This window comes from Daphnia carinata, chromosome 10 (genome assembly GCF_022539665.2).
Source record: "Daphnia carinata strain CSIRO-1 chromosome 10, CSIRO_AGI_Dcar_HiC_V3, whole genome shotgun sequence".
In the NCBI taxonomy this organism is placed as follows: Eukaryota; Metazoa; Arthropoda; class Branchiopoda; order Diplostraca; family Daphniidae; genus Daphnia; species Daphnia carinata.
Window position 1 is genome coordinate 7,809,137 of NC_081340.1, and position 14,077 is coordinate 7,823,213.

At 42.3% G+C, this 14,077-nt stretch overlaps 1 protein-coding gene across 2 annotated transcripts in view; it reads left to right on the top strand.

The window, feature by feature from the left end:
- Nucleotides 1–14,077, top strand: part of LOC130701470 (potassium voltage-gated channel protein Shal-like) — a 40,360-nt gene that overhangs the window by 17,622 nt on the left and 8,661 nt on the right. For both annotated transcript variants that reach the window (XM_057523452.2, XM_059497392.1), the window contains exons 5-7: nt 4,987–5,108; nt 9,650–9,905; nt 13,768–13,934. In XM_057523452.2, the coding sequence (XP_057379435.1) occupies nt 4,987–5,108; nt 9,650–9,905; nt 13,768–13,934 (545 nt within the window). The remainder of the gene's footprint in view (nt 1–4,986; nt 5,109–9,649; nt 9,906–13,767; nt 13,935–14,077) is intronic.

Genomic DNA, 14,077 nt, shown 5'->3' on the forward strand with positions numbered 1-14,077 from the left:
CGTCCTACACCTCGACGGCCCTCCTCCTATCGTTTGACGAGAATCAAAAGAAACACAATTAAAAATTCCAGTTCTTATTGAATCAACAAATTCACATATTCAGATATCACACATTATGGAATTGCTGAAACGAAAGACGATCGACCAATAAGGGCTACTATCGCATCACCATTAAGAGTTTAAATTGTTTCACTTAAAGAAAACAGTTCGTAAAGCGATTCAATTCATTGCTCCCTATTTTCTTTTTTTTTTTTTTTTTTTTTTTTTTTTTTATTTTGGGGAGCCGTTTAAATTCATTCGGCGTCCAGTTGAAAGCCGGCATAAACCATGTTTGGTTACTCAGCAATCAACTGGACCTGAATGACTGGCTGTGTGTCTTTATTGACTAGGACGGGCGATGGAAGACGGGCGGCGGTTTGGCTTGAAACAAACAGACAAGCAGTTAACAGGCCCTGTACCTTTTGGCGTTTGGGATGACGTGTCTAAGCACTGAATGAAACAGAAAGAAAGAAAGAAAGAAAGAAAGAAGGAGGAGGAGGAGGAGGAGGAGGAGGAGGAAGAAGAAGAAGAGGAGTTGTTGGCTGTTGCTGTTGCCATTCGACATGGCAGGACAGCCGAGCCAATGAGTAACGCACACAACACACACACACACACACACACACGTACACGATGAATCAGAATGGCCGACCTTGCCCAAATAACGAGCGAACCAACGACTTGTCCAAATTCCTACGTATTTATAGATAGCAAAGAAGCCAACTGGGCTTGATAAATGGCGCCCACTGTTCTCTCTCTGTGTATGTGCGTGTGCGTGTGCGTGTGTGTGTGTGTGTGTGTGTGTGTGGTTCGACGACGTGTGCTGGCAATGATTGGAGTGATGGCGAAGCACCGTTGCGTCATTGAGGGCAAGGCTGGTCGCTATATCCTCATGCCAGCATGCACACATACACAAAGTCTAGTTTTCGTCTCGCAGTTAAAGCAAGAGAAAAACCAAATAGACGATCAAAACCTAATCGAGCGTTGCATTCTACACTTGTGCGCTCAATATACGTGTACTGGAACGCCATCTTTTTTTCATTTTGCGGGATCCAACGCAAATCGTTCGATGGCGCAATAGAATCTCAAAATCAAAATGAAGGAGGTGAACTAATCAAGCGAGGCCGATTCGTTATGCAAATTTGATGAATGACGGACGCAATCCAATAATTCGTTGAAAAGAGAAGACTTCAATTGCGAATGGACCGTATTTCAAAGCCAGGGAGAAAAAATTAACGCTATTATACGATTTGATTTATTTCCCATCGACGATGGTGCGTATAAATAGTAACTCCTCAACAACGAGACGAGGGGGGGGGGGGGGGAGGGAAGGTGGAGAGAAAAGAACACGGGACACGAAGCGTTTCGTGTCTCCCCTCCCAACCGGCCGATTGCTCGAGTCACGGGGACGGCCAAGAACGTAGCTCACATTCTACCGTGTGTGTGTGTGTGTGCGTGTGTGTGTGTGTGTATTTATACACAGAATAGACACGCGCAGCGACAATTTTTGACTATCGTTTGTAAATCAGTAACGACGTTAACAACAACAACAAAAAAATGCCAGTGCTATATTTATAAATATGCATCGTCTGGTGCTATTTATTTATTGATTACTTGCGTGGTCAACGACGTGTAAATCGATCTCCCCTTTTTCTTCTTCCTTAACAAAGGACGAGAGCAATTATACACCTTTGTGTTATTTGTTTTTTTTTCTCCTATAATTCTTCGTTGCTGTCCTAGCTGTCCAGTCGACATCATTTGCCAAAGTTTCCATGAAATATATCCCTGACCAAAACAAACCAAAAAAAAAAAAAAAAATGGGGGAGCAAAGTTCTATTTGGTTCTCTCTTCAGCCATCGATTGGGATGGTTAGCAACTGTCCCAACGGTTTGTCTCATTTTCCCTTTTGAAATATACAAAAGAGAGAGGAGGAAGGAAGGAGAGAGAGAGAGAGAGAGAGAGACTGGCATATTGGTAACAGTAGAGCTTATTAGTGTTGCTATTCTTTCGAAGTTACAGAGAGAGAGAGAGAGACGCCAAACTGCTCAACCACCACAACAAACAAAAGAGCAAAAACAAAGAGAAAGAAAAGAAACATGTTTCCAACAATCCGATAGACCCTGTTCGGTCGGAGAATATAAAACAACAACAGAAAAAAAAAAAAAAAAAAAAAACGGGGATCGAAACAAAGGGAAATAATGTAGAGAAGAGAGAGAAAGAGAAAAATAAAAATAAAAGGAGGAACCATCAGGAGCCTTCTGCCTTTTGTTTGTATACAAAACTGTTAGCATATATAGTGCTGCTGGTCTCTTTCCTATGACGCGTAGGTGGTGGTATATAGACTGAATTGTGGGGTATATAACCTAAGTGGCGTGATAGTTGGCAGTTTCATAACGAGACGTCACACGAATAACTCCCCATATCTATATGTGTACGCTGTTTACATTTGATGATGTTAGCTAGAGTTTTTCTTTTTTCTTTTAAATACTAGAACTTGGTACACGTTGCACGCACACGTACACGGTCGCAGCTCTGATCTACGCGTTGGCTAACATCGTAAAAAAAAAAAAAAAAAAAAGAAAGCGGAAATTCCATTAGTGTGGGATGAAATATGGGTTGAATTAGAAGGGCAAAGAGTTGAACACACGAGTACCCATTGTTTTTTTTTTTTTGTTTTTTTTTTTTAAAGAGCCCACTTTAAAAGAAATGGCTAAGGCGAAACAAGCAACAAAATTATTGTGGGGCAAAGAAAAAGGGGGGGGGGGGGCAATTTGCTACGTTTTCGTTTGTTGGGTCTCAGTGCGGGACCCGTCATTGTTTCACGAACAAGCCTTTTATACAAGTAAACATATCAATACAAAGGCTTTGTGGAAAGTTGAGTACATTCCAGAAAAAAGAAAAAAAAAAAAAAAAAGAACATAAAAACACGCGTTCCACTTTTTTTTTTTATGTGTCTATGTGTGTGTGTGTGTTTTCTTTATTCCCGCGTGTTATGATGTCATTTTATAGGGTCTACCGTCGCCAATGCATGGGCAAAACGAGAAGACCAAAAGCAAACGAGCAGATGATTCTACGTAGCTTCTGGTTGCCAACTTTTGTTCATTTTTTTTTTTTTTTTTCTCTTTTCTCTTTTCACGAATTCGCCTTTTTTTTTTTCTCTGGGTCCGGTAGATAAAAAAAAAAAAAAGTTGGGGAGGGGGGGGGGGACAAATAGTGGACTATACTGTGCCAGTTTTTTGGCTACATCTTTACTATCTATTTCGACATACAAGTAAAATGTCATTTTGATTTTCCAACCAATTTATTGCTTCCCTAACCCTTCGATTTTGGACGCTGTTTTTTTTTTTTCTTGAACAAAGACAGTTATCTCTTTATGCAAAAATTTTTCCATTCTTTTGAAGAGGACGCTATTTATTGTCTGCGAGTCTTTGCTTAAATATTAACAATGGCATCGTTCCTCCCACGTAACAAATGGCACAATAATCAATGCGCAATCATTGGCGAATTGCGTGCGCCAACTAATCGAATTTCAACGGGCCAAACACACTCGACGAAAAAGAAAAGCGGCTTCGCAATATGTCTTTCAACCAAAATTACAGACAGCAGCAGTTAAGTGACCTCTCTCTTTTTTTTTTTTTTTTTTTTTTTTAAAGCCATTTGATGGACAACGACAGGGAGCCGATGATTAAGTGCCAATGGAATTAGACACAAAAAAAAAAAAGGGTAAAAAGGAAATGAAAAAAAAAAAAAAAAACATCGGTCATTGGTTTGCGTCAAGAACTTAATGGAATAATTAGCGCAAGCTATTTCTTTCGACGTTTTAACTATTAGGGCAACACATGATTGATCCCTGCAGACCAGTTTGGCAAATTATCCGTAGGTAGCGCTAATTGGCAATCCAATAACAATGGGCCCCTGCAGACGGGACCTTAAGGCCAGTCTCGTTTATGCAACTTGAAAGGTCATGGTCTTCACTCAAATAATTTACATGGTATTTTTCTATCGTGCGCCTCTCGTTTGGGGGCACACAGCGGCCCCATTTCGATGACTCGCTAAATAAACGTGCCCCCCCCCCCCCCCAGAAAATGAACTGAATTGTTGAACGTGGACGTGCAAGCGACGCAACGTCACCTGAGAAGACGGCCAGCTATTAGATCGTGTATAAAAGATCAGTTGCCATGACAACGGGAGCGACAGCCAAACCGGTCCCGTAGCCCGCTATTGTTGCAAGCTTTTAGACTCGATTTATTATAGAGTAGAATATATTCGTTCGATCGATATAATCCACAATCAACAAAAGATGATTACATTTCTCTTGCCATTTCTTCTTAAACAATGCCAACGAAACAGGGGGGGGGGGAGCAAAAGGAAAACGAGAGAGACGCAACGAAAAGGAATCAAGTCCATTGACAGCCGTTAACCGTAGCGGACGACATAAAGACCAAAGTTTGCATATCAAGTAGAGTTGCGTAACAAGATGTTATTATTATGACGATGCCACTATATACAGTATATATACACAATACTTTACTACATACACACAATACTAGTCGTCTAGTAAAGCAGCTCGTAGGTAGAACAAGAGAGTGTGTAAGCATATCTAATCCTCTTAACCATCTCCCCCTCCTCCCCCATCCTCCGTCTATCGTTGTTATCGTCTATGTTACACGAGACAGCGGCTCTTGTTCGCACGACCCATCCTCCACCCTACCCCTGTCCCGGCGTCACAAATGATCTTCTTTAGTATGAACTAACTAACCAACTAACTATGCAATAATAGACGGTATACACAGTTGCGTACAGCCAAGAAAAGATTTCCTTTAATCCCGTTATGCATCGCGTTTATTTTTGACTATCCCTTTCGCTAAGCGCTCCTTTCCTTCCCTTTCCCTATCTATAATCAAAGGATTAACATGTTTCGTTTTTTGTCAAAAAAAAAATTGTCAACAGATTATTCGCCGCGCCGGACCGATGCAAGTTTATGCGATCGGTCATGTCCATCATCGACGTCGTGGCCATTCTGCCCTACTATATCGGTCTGGGCATCACTACCGAAAACGACGACGTCTCAGGTACGTCTTCCAACAAAAAATAAACCAATTCAAGTCGTAAAAAAAAATTCAACAAAAACCTTGAATATTGAAGGGCCTTAAATTTGAGTGCCAATCGAATGTCGCAATGAGCAAACGTTAAAAAAAAAAAAAGAAAAAAAGAGGAGGTTGGATGAAGGGAAGAGTCGAAAGGCATCAAAGGCAGATCATCAAAGAAGCTTCTTTTTTTATGTGATGTTTTATGCCTTCCCATTATCTTTCATGTTCTTCCTTTTTTTTTTTTTGCCTTTTTGTTTCTCGTCATTACGGCTGTAGCACCCGATAGGCCATTTCCAACTGCTTCACATCTTTTGGGAATCATCAAAACAATAACGTTCCCTCCCCACTCAATACCATAGGAAATGTGACTCAATGATGTAGAGATACTCTGAAAACGACCATTATGGAAAATAGCTTCTTGTTGCTCGATTATTCAGCAACAAAATCCATCGCAATCCATTTCTTTTTTTGTGTGTGTGTGTGGAAGAAGTAAATCAACGATATCATCCCTTTTTTTTTTTATTTTTTTTTTTATTACCGGATGTCTTTGTAGATACACCGTCATCGATTCCCATCTTCCTCTCCTTTTCTATTTGTGCAAAAATTCGATCCTTCACGATAGCCTTGGGGGGGGGGGGGGAGGCCCCCCCCCCCCTCCCCGTCCGCTGTTGGGAAAGCTTAAAGTGTCGTACACGGCAAATAGAAAAAAAAAAAAGGACCTACTCGATCGTCTTTTCTATTACCGTCCCACCCATAAACCAACTATTTGACCAAGACTCTTCTTCTGCATGTTTCGCCGACAGACAACACTATTCGGTCTAGACGTGGTTACTATATACATCTACAGTCTCTCTCTCTGCTTCTCTGTTGCATTAATCCGGGCTTCATCATTGCATCCAATCTCGCGCTCTGCACCAAAGACCTACAACGCCTATCTTCAACTGGATCCATCGGATCATTTTTTTTTTTCTTCTTCTTCCGAGGGATTAGGCACGTCCTTCCTTGTTACCTCTCTTTATTCTCCGCTCTATCCTAACTGCTCCTTGATTTTTCTATCCACTTGGCCATTTATTTCTGCGAATTTTCCGCTACACTTGAGAGCTACGCTTTTTTTTTTTCTTTTTTGCTTGTGCGATCTCGTCTTGCGTTCCTTGAAAGTCGATATCAGCCCGTCTCGTATCACGATTGTATAATTCAGACCCTGGCGTCAACGGGCCACGACAAAAGCAGACAGGCTGAAATGCTACCCACCATCTAATATCAAACGTGCAGCGTTTCGCGTCGGCATCGTCTAGATTTAAACAGTAAAACCCATGTCTTTAGCGGCAGAGCACGTCGAATAAGAGCCGATCAATCGAAAAACAAGACCTGAATCACTCCCCCCCTCCCCTCTCCTCCTTTCCTGTCGGGCCAATTATTTTTGGAAGTAACATACGATGTCAATGGGCTCCTCGTCGTCTTTGTGGAAAACGGCAGTTTAGACTAGCCCGACAGCTCCACGGGGAGATGTGTTAACCCTCACGGGAGGACACGGGTCGGCGGCACATGAAACGCATTAATTAGACAAGCGTAAAAAAGAGCCATTCTAAATCAATAATAGCCGTTCATGAATGGCGGTATTGATTGATATTCGCCGATCAGAAAGGCAAGCAAAACAAAAGCATCGAAATCGAAAAAAAAAAAATGCGCAAAATGAATAACAAGTCGATTCGATCGAATTGGAAAACGCGGAGCGGGGCTTATAAATAAAAGCGCACTAGTCAACAGGAAAGTGTGCGACGTTGGTACGCGGGACTGGTGTCTCCATTTCTGGAACTCTATATCGGGGGGGGGGGGGGGGGGGGGGAGGATCATTGCGCTTGGGCTGCCGTTCAGCAACTGATTTATAGACAAAAAAAAAAAAAAAAAAAAAAAAAAAGGAAAGGACAGCAAGCGAAAAGCTGTAGGCGAAGCTCAACTTCTTTCGTCGCGAAACTCGCCGATAGTTTCACTTGGCCGCTCAACATGACGAAGAAAAAAAAGGGAGCACCGATCACGATCGGAGTTGCGAGAATAAAAAGAAAAAACAATAAGTAAATCGGACGATGCTACGATGAGAGAGAGAGAGAGAGAGATAAAAAAAAATGGATATTATATTAAAGGGCGATGCGGAATAGACAAACCAAAAGGGTCACGGCCGACGCAAAGGGATTTTCCCGGTGCTTTGCAGATGGTAAATCTCTGGGCGTTGCCAACGGGAAAAGCGTCGCAGCAAAAATCCACCACCCCGATTTTTTTTTTTTTTTTTTTTTTTTGTATTATTATTTTCTCCCCCCCCCCCCCCCCCTCGCGTTTTTTGTTTTTTTTTTTGTCTTCCGTGGTTGTTTGTGTTGCTATTATTTGATGGCCAAATGCTGCTGGAGCGCGTGAACTATTTACGACCCGCCGCCGCTGCGACACATCACAATAGATTACACAACTGCTTGGATTTGCTACACACGCACGAATGCCGTACGTGTTTCGTATGTATGTATACATATACACACACACACACACACACACACACACACAAGCGCGCCATCTTTTTTTTTGTTTTTTTTTTTCCTATAGCGTTTTTTAGGAAGTGTCTCACAAGAGTCTTCGATTCGCAATTCGGGCTCATGCCATTTGTCGTCCGACTAGACCCCCCCCCCCTTTTATTTTTACCAGTGCGGAAAATACGCACACGCAAAAAAGGAAAGACGATGCCCAAAGAAATTGGTGGCCGACAGTTGAATAACAAAGAGGAGGAAATCAAAAAAAAAAAAAAAAAGATGGCAAGAATAAAACAAGCGGACGTGTAGCCAGCATTCAATTCCAACAACAATGCGAGAAAAATCACAGGCACATAGGAAGAAGAGATTCAGCCGTCACGTTATGTTTTCTCCATTTTTTTTTCCCTCTTCTTATTTACTAAAAAAACAAAAAAAAAAAAAACAAAAAAAAAAAAACAACAGCACTCCCCCCCCCCCCCTCCACCCGTCGTGTACTCTACGCGTCCTCATTTGACGTCGTTCCTTTTGTCTCTTGTCATGTTGAACTTGGCACAGACAGGAAAGTGCCAAAAAAGAAAACTTTCAGATTCGGCGGAGGGTGTTGTGTAGTACGTCCATGTAATACCAGCCCTACTACCTCTAGTACTATACTCCTACTACCAAAACGTACTTGTGTGTGTGTACAGTATGTGTCGTACAAGGCAAGCTGCTGTTGCTGGCCAACCGGCCACTCTATACGCCATTTCGCTTGGCAATCAGACACACAGCGGAACAGCGGGCGAGATGAAAACGAGGAGAGCACGCAAACCTTCTGGCGTCATTCATATCGTCATAATCGAGCGTACGCCAAAAACTTTGCTGCCAGTAGCATCGCCCTCATTTGTATAGACGAAACAAAAAAAAAAACGTATCAAAAGATGAAAACCATAATATCAAACAAAAAACAAGTAAACGAAAAACGAAAAAAAAAAAAATGGTAGTTTTTGTTTAGGCTTCGCTCTGTGGCCTGAAAAGAGACCGTGAGAATTTGGTAGCGCAGCGACCGGCTGCTCATCCGTATCGTATCGAAAATAACATAAACACAGACACGGAGAGAGAGAGAGAGAGAGAGACAGCGGAGGAAAAAGGGGCAAAAAAAAAAAAAAAAAAAGGAAGAAAATATCCGGTTACATCCGTTTCTCTTCAGTTGATGGCTAACGAGAAAAAACATACCACAACTCTTATTGGGTCTCAAAGAAAAAGACAAACCCCCCTACCCCTACCCCTAACCCCCTCCCCTCTTCCCCAGTCAAAAATCAATGTGAAACATGACGTGCCTACCGTCTCGTTTTTTACGTTGTGACGATTGCGATGCATCGAGTTTTCATTTTCGTGGTTAAACGTAGTACGACGCACACGTTTTCATGCGCTGCGTTGTGTCTTAAGTCTATCTGTCATTTTGAAATTTCGCTGTGTCTGCTAGGACGGGGGGGGGGGGAGAAGAGGGCGTGTTAAGTCATGCAGAACGAACGATGATGTGACTATTCGATGGGGCAGACGATTTGATGATAGCTCTCGACACAGTTCAACATGGTCGTAGGTTTTTGTGCATATCAACTCAACAGCAAAAAAAAACAAAAAAACAAAAAACGAAAAGAAAAGAAAAGAAAGAAAATGGGAACAAGAAACAAAAAAAAAAAAAAAAAAAAAAAATGTTCGTGACATGGTCATCAAATTGCTTGTCCAATCGATTCGTCATCATTTTTCTTCGGCTCCCCTCTTCAAGGAGGAAAAGGAAGGAGTGGCCGTGTAGAACGCAATGACTGCAAATGAGTCATAGTTGTGCGTGTGATGGTCCAATGATCAAATTGCGGGCGCGTCTCAATTATGCCGCCAGACAATTTGTTTAAGAAAAAAAAAAAAAAACAAGAAAAAAAAAAAAGAAAGAAAGAAAAGAAAATGATAGGCCATTTTGTTTGAAAACACTAAAACTAACATTGATCAACGTCTCAATGTACGACCATTTTTCAGGAGCGTTTGTGACGTTGCGAGTCTTCCGCGTCTTCCGCATCTTCAAGTTCTCGCGTCACTCGCAAGGTTTGCGCATTTTGGGCTACACGCTCAAGAGCTGCGCCTCAGAGTTGGGTTTCCTCGTCTTCTCGCTGGCCATGGCCATCATCATCTTCGCTACCGTCATGTTCTACGCGGAAAAGAACGTCGACGGAACCAATTTCACCTCCATTCCGGCCGCTTTCTGGTACACCATCGTCACCATGACAACTCTCGGGTACGCCATTTTTTCTTTCTCCTCTTTCTCATCTTTTCTCCCTCCTTTTTTTTTTTTTTTTTTTTTTTTTTTTTTTTTAACTAAATCCTGTTCATATTTAGCATCGTCAATCCCGCCCTATATATATATTCAATCTGTTCGCTAGTCCCTGATTCGATCGAATTAGATCCCCCCCCCCCAAAAAAAAAAATTAAATCAACATCGTTTTCCCAATATTAAGAGATGCGATAAATCAATTCAAAATGGGGTAACCGAAAAATGACGAAATTAAACAATTTTTTTTTTTTTTTTTTTTTTTGCTTGCCTACCTCATCTAATATTTGAGACCTTTTATCGAATAGACTGGAGTAAACGTCAGCTGTTCAATAAACGGCGTGAAAAAGAAGAAGAAAGAAAAATGGGGGGGGGGGGGGGGGAAAGCGGATAGAAAGTGAATACACAAATACACGGACCGAAAAAAAAAAAAAAAAAAAAAAAAAAAAAAAATAGAGAAATGGGAAGGAAACATTGTTGGTAGCACACACGCATGTTCCACGACGGATGGATGAACGGATAGATGGAAAACGCAAAGGGAAATAACCAAAAATAAAAATCTAAATGTGGGAAAAAAAAAAAAAAAAAAAAAAAAAAAAATGTATAGAGGAATGTGAGATATGACAACAGGAAGATGACGGTGGCGGTGCCACCGATCGATGGACGTTATGAAAAGCGCAGCGCGAATAGCAAAGCAGTTCGTCAGACATTGATAGTGATATCTATATCCGAGCGCCAACGTCTAATATTCAGCAGACGCGAGATTGGTAGGCAGAGAAACGCAAAACCCCACGTCGGTCCCTCCCCTAATATCGAGGCAGAAAAGGGCGGCCAAAGAGAGAAAAAAAAACAAAAAAAAAAGAAAAAGAAAAAATTGCGGATGCGCCGTCGCTGCAGCCTCACGTTTGCACGCGTGTGAACGAATAGAACCACCGTTGCAAAGGTGGCAATCAATAACTTGATGATGAAAAATCCAAATCTCAAGACGTACGCTGGTGCCGTGTGCACCGCGGGATGCGAGCGCCCAACAGTTTGGTGATTTGAATTCTCTTGTTTCCTCGCAACACTCGGCCGATTATTTCCTGTTAACCTAGCGGCACTCATCTCAAACATCAATCTTTTTTTTCCCTCCTTTTATTTCCCTCTCTAGACGACAAACGATTTTCGTTGCTTCATTGCAAGCCGATAACTCGATCCATCTTGCCAAAGTGGTGGTAGCGATGCTACTGCTGGACGCGTCCTGATTTCTGAACCCATTTGTCAAACGGCCTTTTAAAGGTGCGGGGCAAAACACGAACAAAAATAAATCTCATCCCTACAAAAATGACCAGGGCCCTAGACGATGAATCACGTCTCAGATCACTATCTTCCTCTTTTCTTTTCTTTTTTTTTTTTTTTCTTTTGGTCAATAACAACAACAAAAAGAAAAAAAAAACAAGCAAAACAAAACAAGTTGTAATCAAAATCGAAAAGTGAATCGGCCATGACGACCGTGCCAACTGGCCGGGCAACAAATCTTCTATCCTTGTGGCTATTACATCTGCAAAAGAATTTTGATCTCAAAAAAAAAAAAAAAAAAAAATTTCCAATCCAAATTGGCCACCCCCCCCCCCCTCCCTTCCCTCCCGTTCCACGAAAGCTATTAATGGGAAAGCAAGAACATGGCCAAAGATCTTTGGCCATCTGGTATGACGGAAGCGCTGACGTCTTGACGTCAAGTGGTCGCTGCTGGGTCATAAAGAATTCGATACAAACACCCTAAAAGCTTAAGATTTAAAAAAAAAAAAGAAAAAAAAAGAAAAAAGAAAAGAAACGAAAAAGAGGAGGAAGGAAAGTATGATTAGACGTCGGGCCGGCGTGAGATGCGATTGGAACTTGGGCGGCCGAGGACTCGGGGGCTCCGATGATTCCCGCAGCCAAAGTTTTTCGATATTGGGCCGAATGGTGGAGTCGCCAGAGTGCAGCGTCGGGACCACTTTCAATGGGAACCTGCCTGTGTAAGTTCGTGATTGGAGGGAAAGCGGACGAGCCAGGCGAAGCGGAACAATCATAAAAGGTTAAGAGTAAGAGAGAAAGTGAGAGAGAGAGAAAGAGAGAAAAGGCCAAGGCCAGTGAACGATAACAGTGAGGCATCACACGGTGAGAGAAGACTGGGACTTGCACAGTTTGAAAAAAAAAAAAAAAAAAAGGAGCGTTGCCATGACGACGTTCAATCAATACCCATTCTACCACCTTGTCAGCCTCCCGATACGCTCAACTCTTGCCAACAGTATAAGAAACACACGGCGAATTGTCTCTCGCACTCTGTGCGTTGGCGTCGATCCTCTTCTGATTTCAAACCCACAATTTTAATCGACTTTTCTCGCGTCGAAAATTAAAAAAAAAAAAAAAAGAAAAAAAAAAAAAAAAAAAAAAAAAAACAACAAAAGAGGAAACACAAAATGACAAATGAAGGGTTGGGTTTCGTGATTCACCTTCGTGACCCGCATTATTAATCATATCCTGTTTCGATGCCAAAGTTTTGACGTCCAGTGTATCACCACTGACCCCCCCCCCCCCCCTTTTTTTTATTTACCCCAACGTCTCATCTACCACCACCCATGCCACTGTTCCGCCTTTCCCGTTGGACAGCCTTTTTTAAAAGGGGAACGTATTACTCATCTCACTCGCCCACCATTCGGCCAGGTAAAAAGTTGAAGCTCACCGATCAAAAAAAAAAAAAAAAAGAAGAACATAGCACTCGGCCGTTCGCGATAAAAGTGAAACAGACACAAGAGTTAATCCATAGACAAACGTGTTCCACGTTTCATTATGTTTCAATCGATCGATAGTCTTACGGTTTCATTTTAGAACAAAAACCCATCAAAACTCGTAGTGTCTATGTGTGTGTGTGTCGGGTATGTGGCCAAGTTTGCGTGCCCTCTGATGAAACAAGCAAGGTGATGGGATGGGATGGGATGGATGGATGGATGGATGGCGGCGCGGGTGGGACGTGAATCCATCGAGTGAGAAGAGTTGCACAACGGAGACACACATTGTCTGAACTCTGACGTAAGTGTTTCACTCTCTCTCTCTCCCTCTCGCACTCACTCGAGAAAAGCGACAGCAGAAATCCATTCAACTTCGATCGTGGCGTTGACAAAGGACCCCATCATGTCCTTGTCGACGTCCTCTCTCACTAAAATATTTTCTTTTTGAAACAAAAAAGGAGAAGGGGGCCGAAAAAAGTCTGTATCATCCGCGTTACCATCACACAAATGGCCCCATATTTTTCAACGTCCAATAGATCGAAGCTTCGCAGATGACAAGCCAAAAAAAAAAAAAAAAAAAAAAAAAAAAAAAAAAAAATGGAGAACACAATCAAGTCGGAAAGCAGAGGGGATTCGCGTTCGTTCGAGACGGTGGCGTCGATGCTCAACACACGCACGCACACAAAAATGAAACAAACGCAAAAACAAAGACGCGCGACAAGGAATTTGAAAAGAGTGAAAGAAAAAAAAAAAAAAAAAGAAAAATCAACTGTTAAGATATTTCTTTGTTTTGCTTACATGAAGAAAAGACAAAATGATTCAGGCGCTGGTCCAACATGAGCAAGTGCCACGTCTCCCTTATCGCGTTCATTCCGTCACGCGTTTTGACATCATTTTCTTCGCTATTTTGCATAGCCTTCAAGGAAAACGTTATCTTTGACCTGTCTAATGCGTCTGCCAAAAATACAATCCCCCCCCCCCTCCCATTCCCTAAACGGCCCCATCCCTCCGTTTTCTACTAACGAGATTTGATTTGTTTTTCTTTCGTTAATTGCGATGATTGTAATTGAACTTAACAGGTACGGCGATATGGTTCCCAAGACGATAGCCGGCAAAGTGGTGGGCGGCGTTTGTTCACTCAGCGGAGTGCTGGTCATCGCCCTGCCAGTTCCCGTCATCGTTTCCAACTTTAGCCGCATTTACCATCAAAATCAGCGGGCCGACAAGCGCAAGGCTCAAAAGGCAAGTTTTCGCTTTCCCTCTTTTCCCTCTTTCCAGTTCCCCCCCCCCCCCCCTTTTGATTATTGGGGCTTGATCCACCAACACCTGCATCATTCGTCTCTGTCCTGCCCTCGCCATTTCTCAAGCGACACATCAGCAGGTCCATTG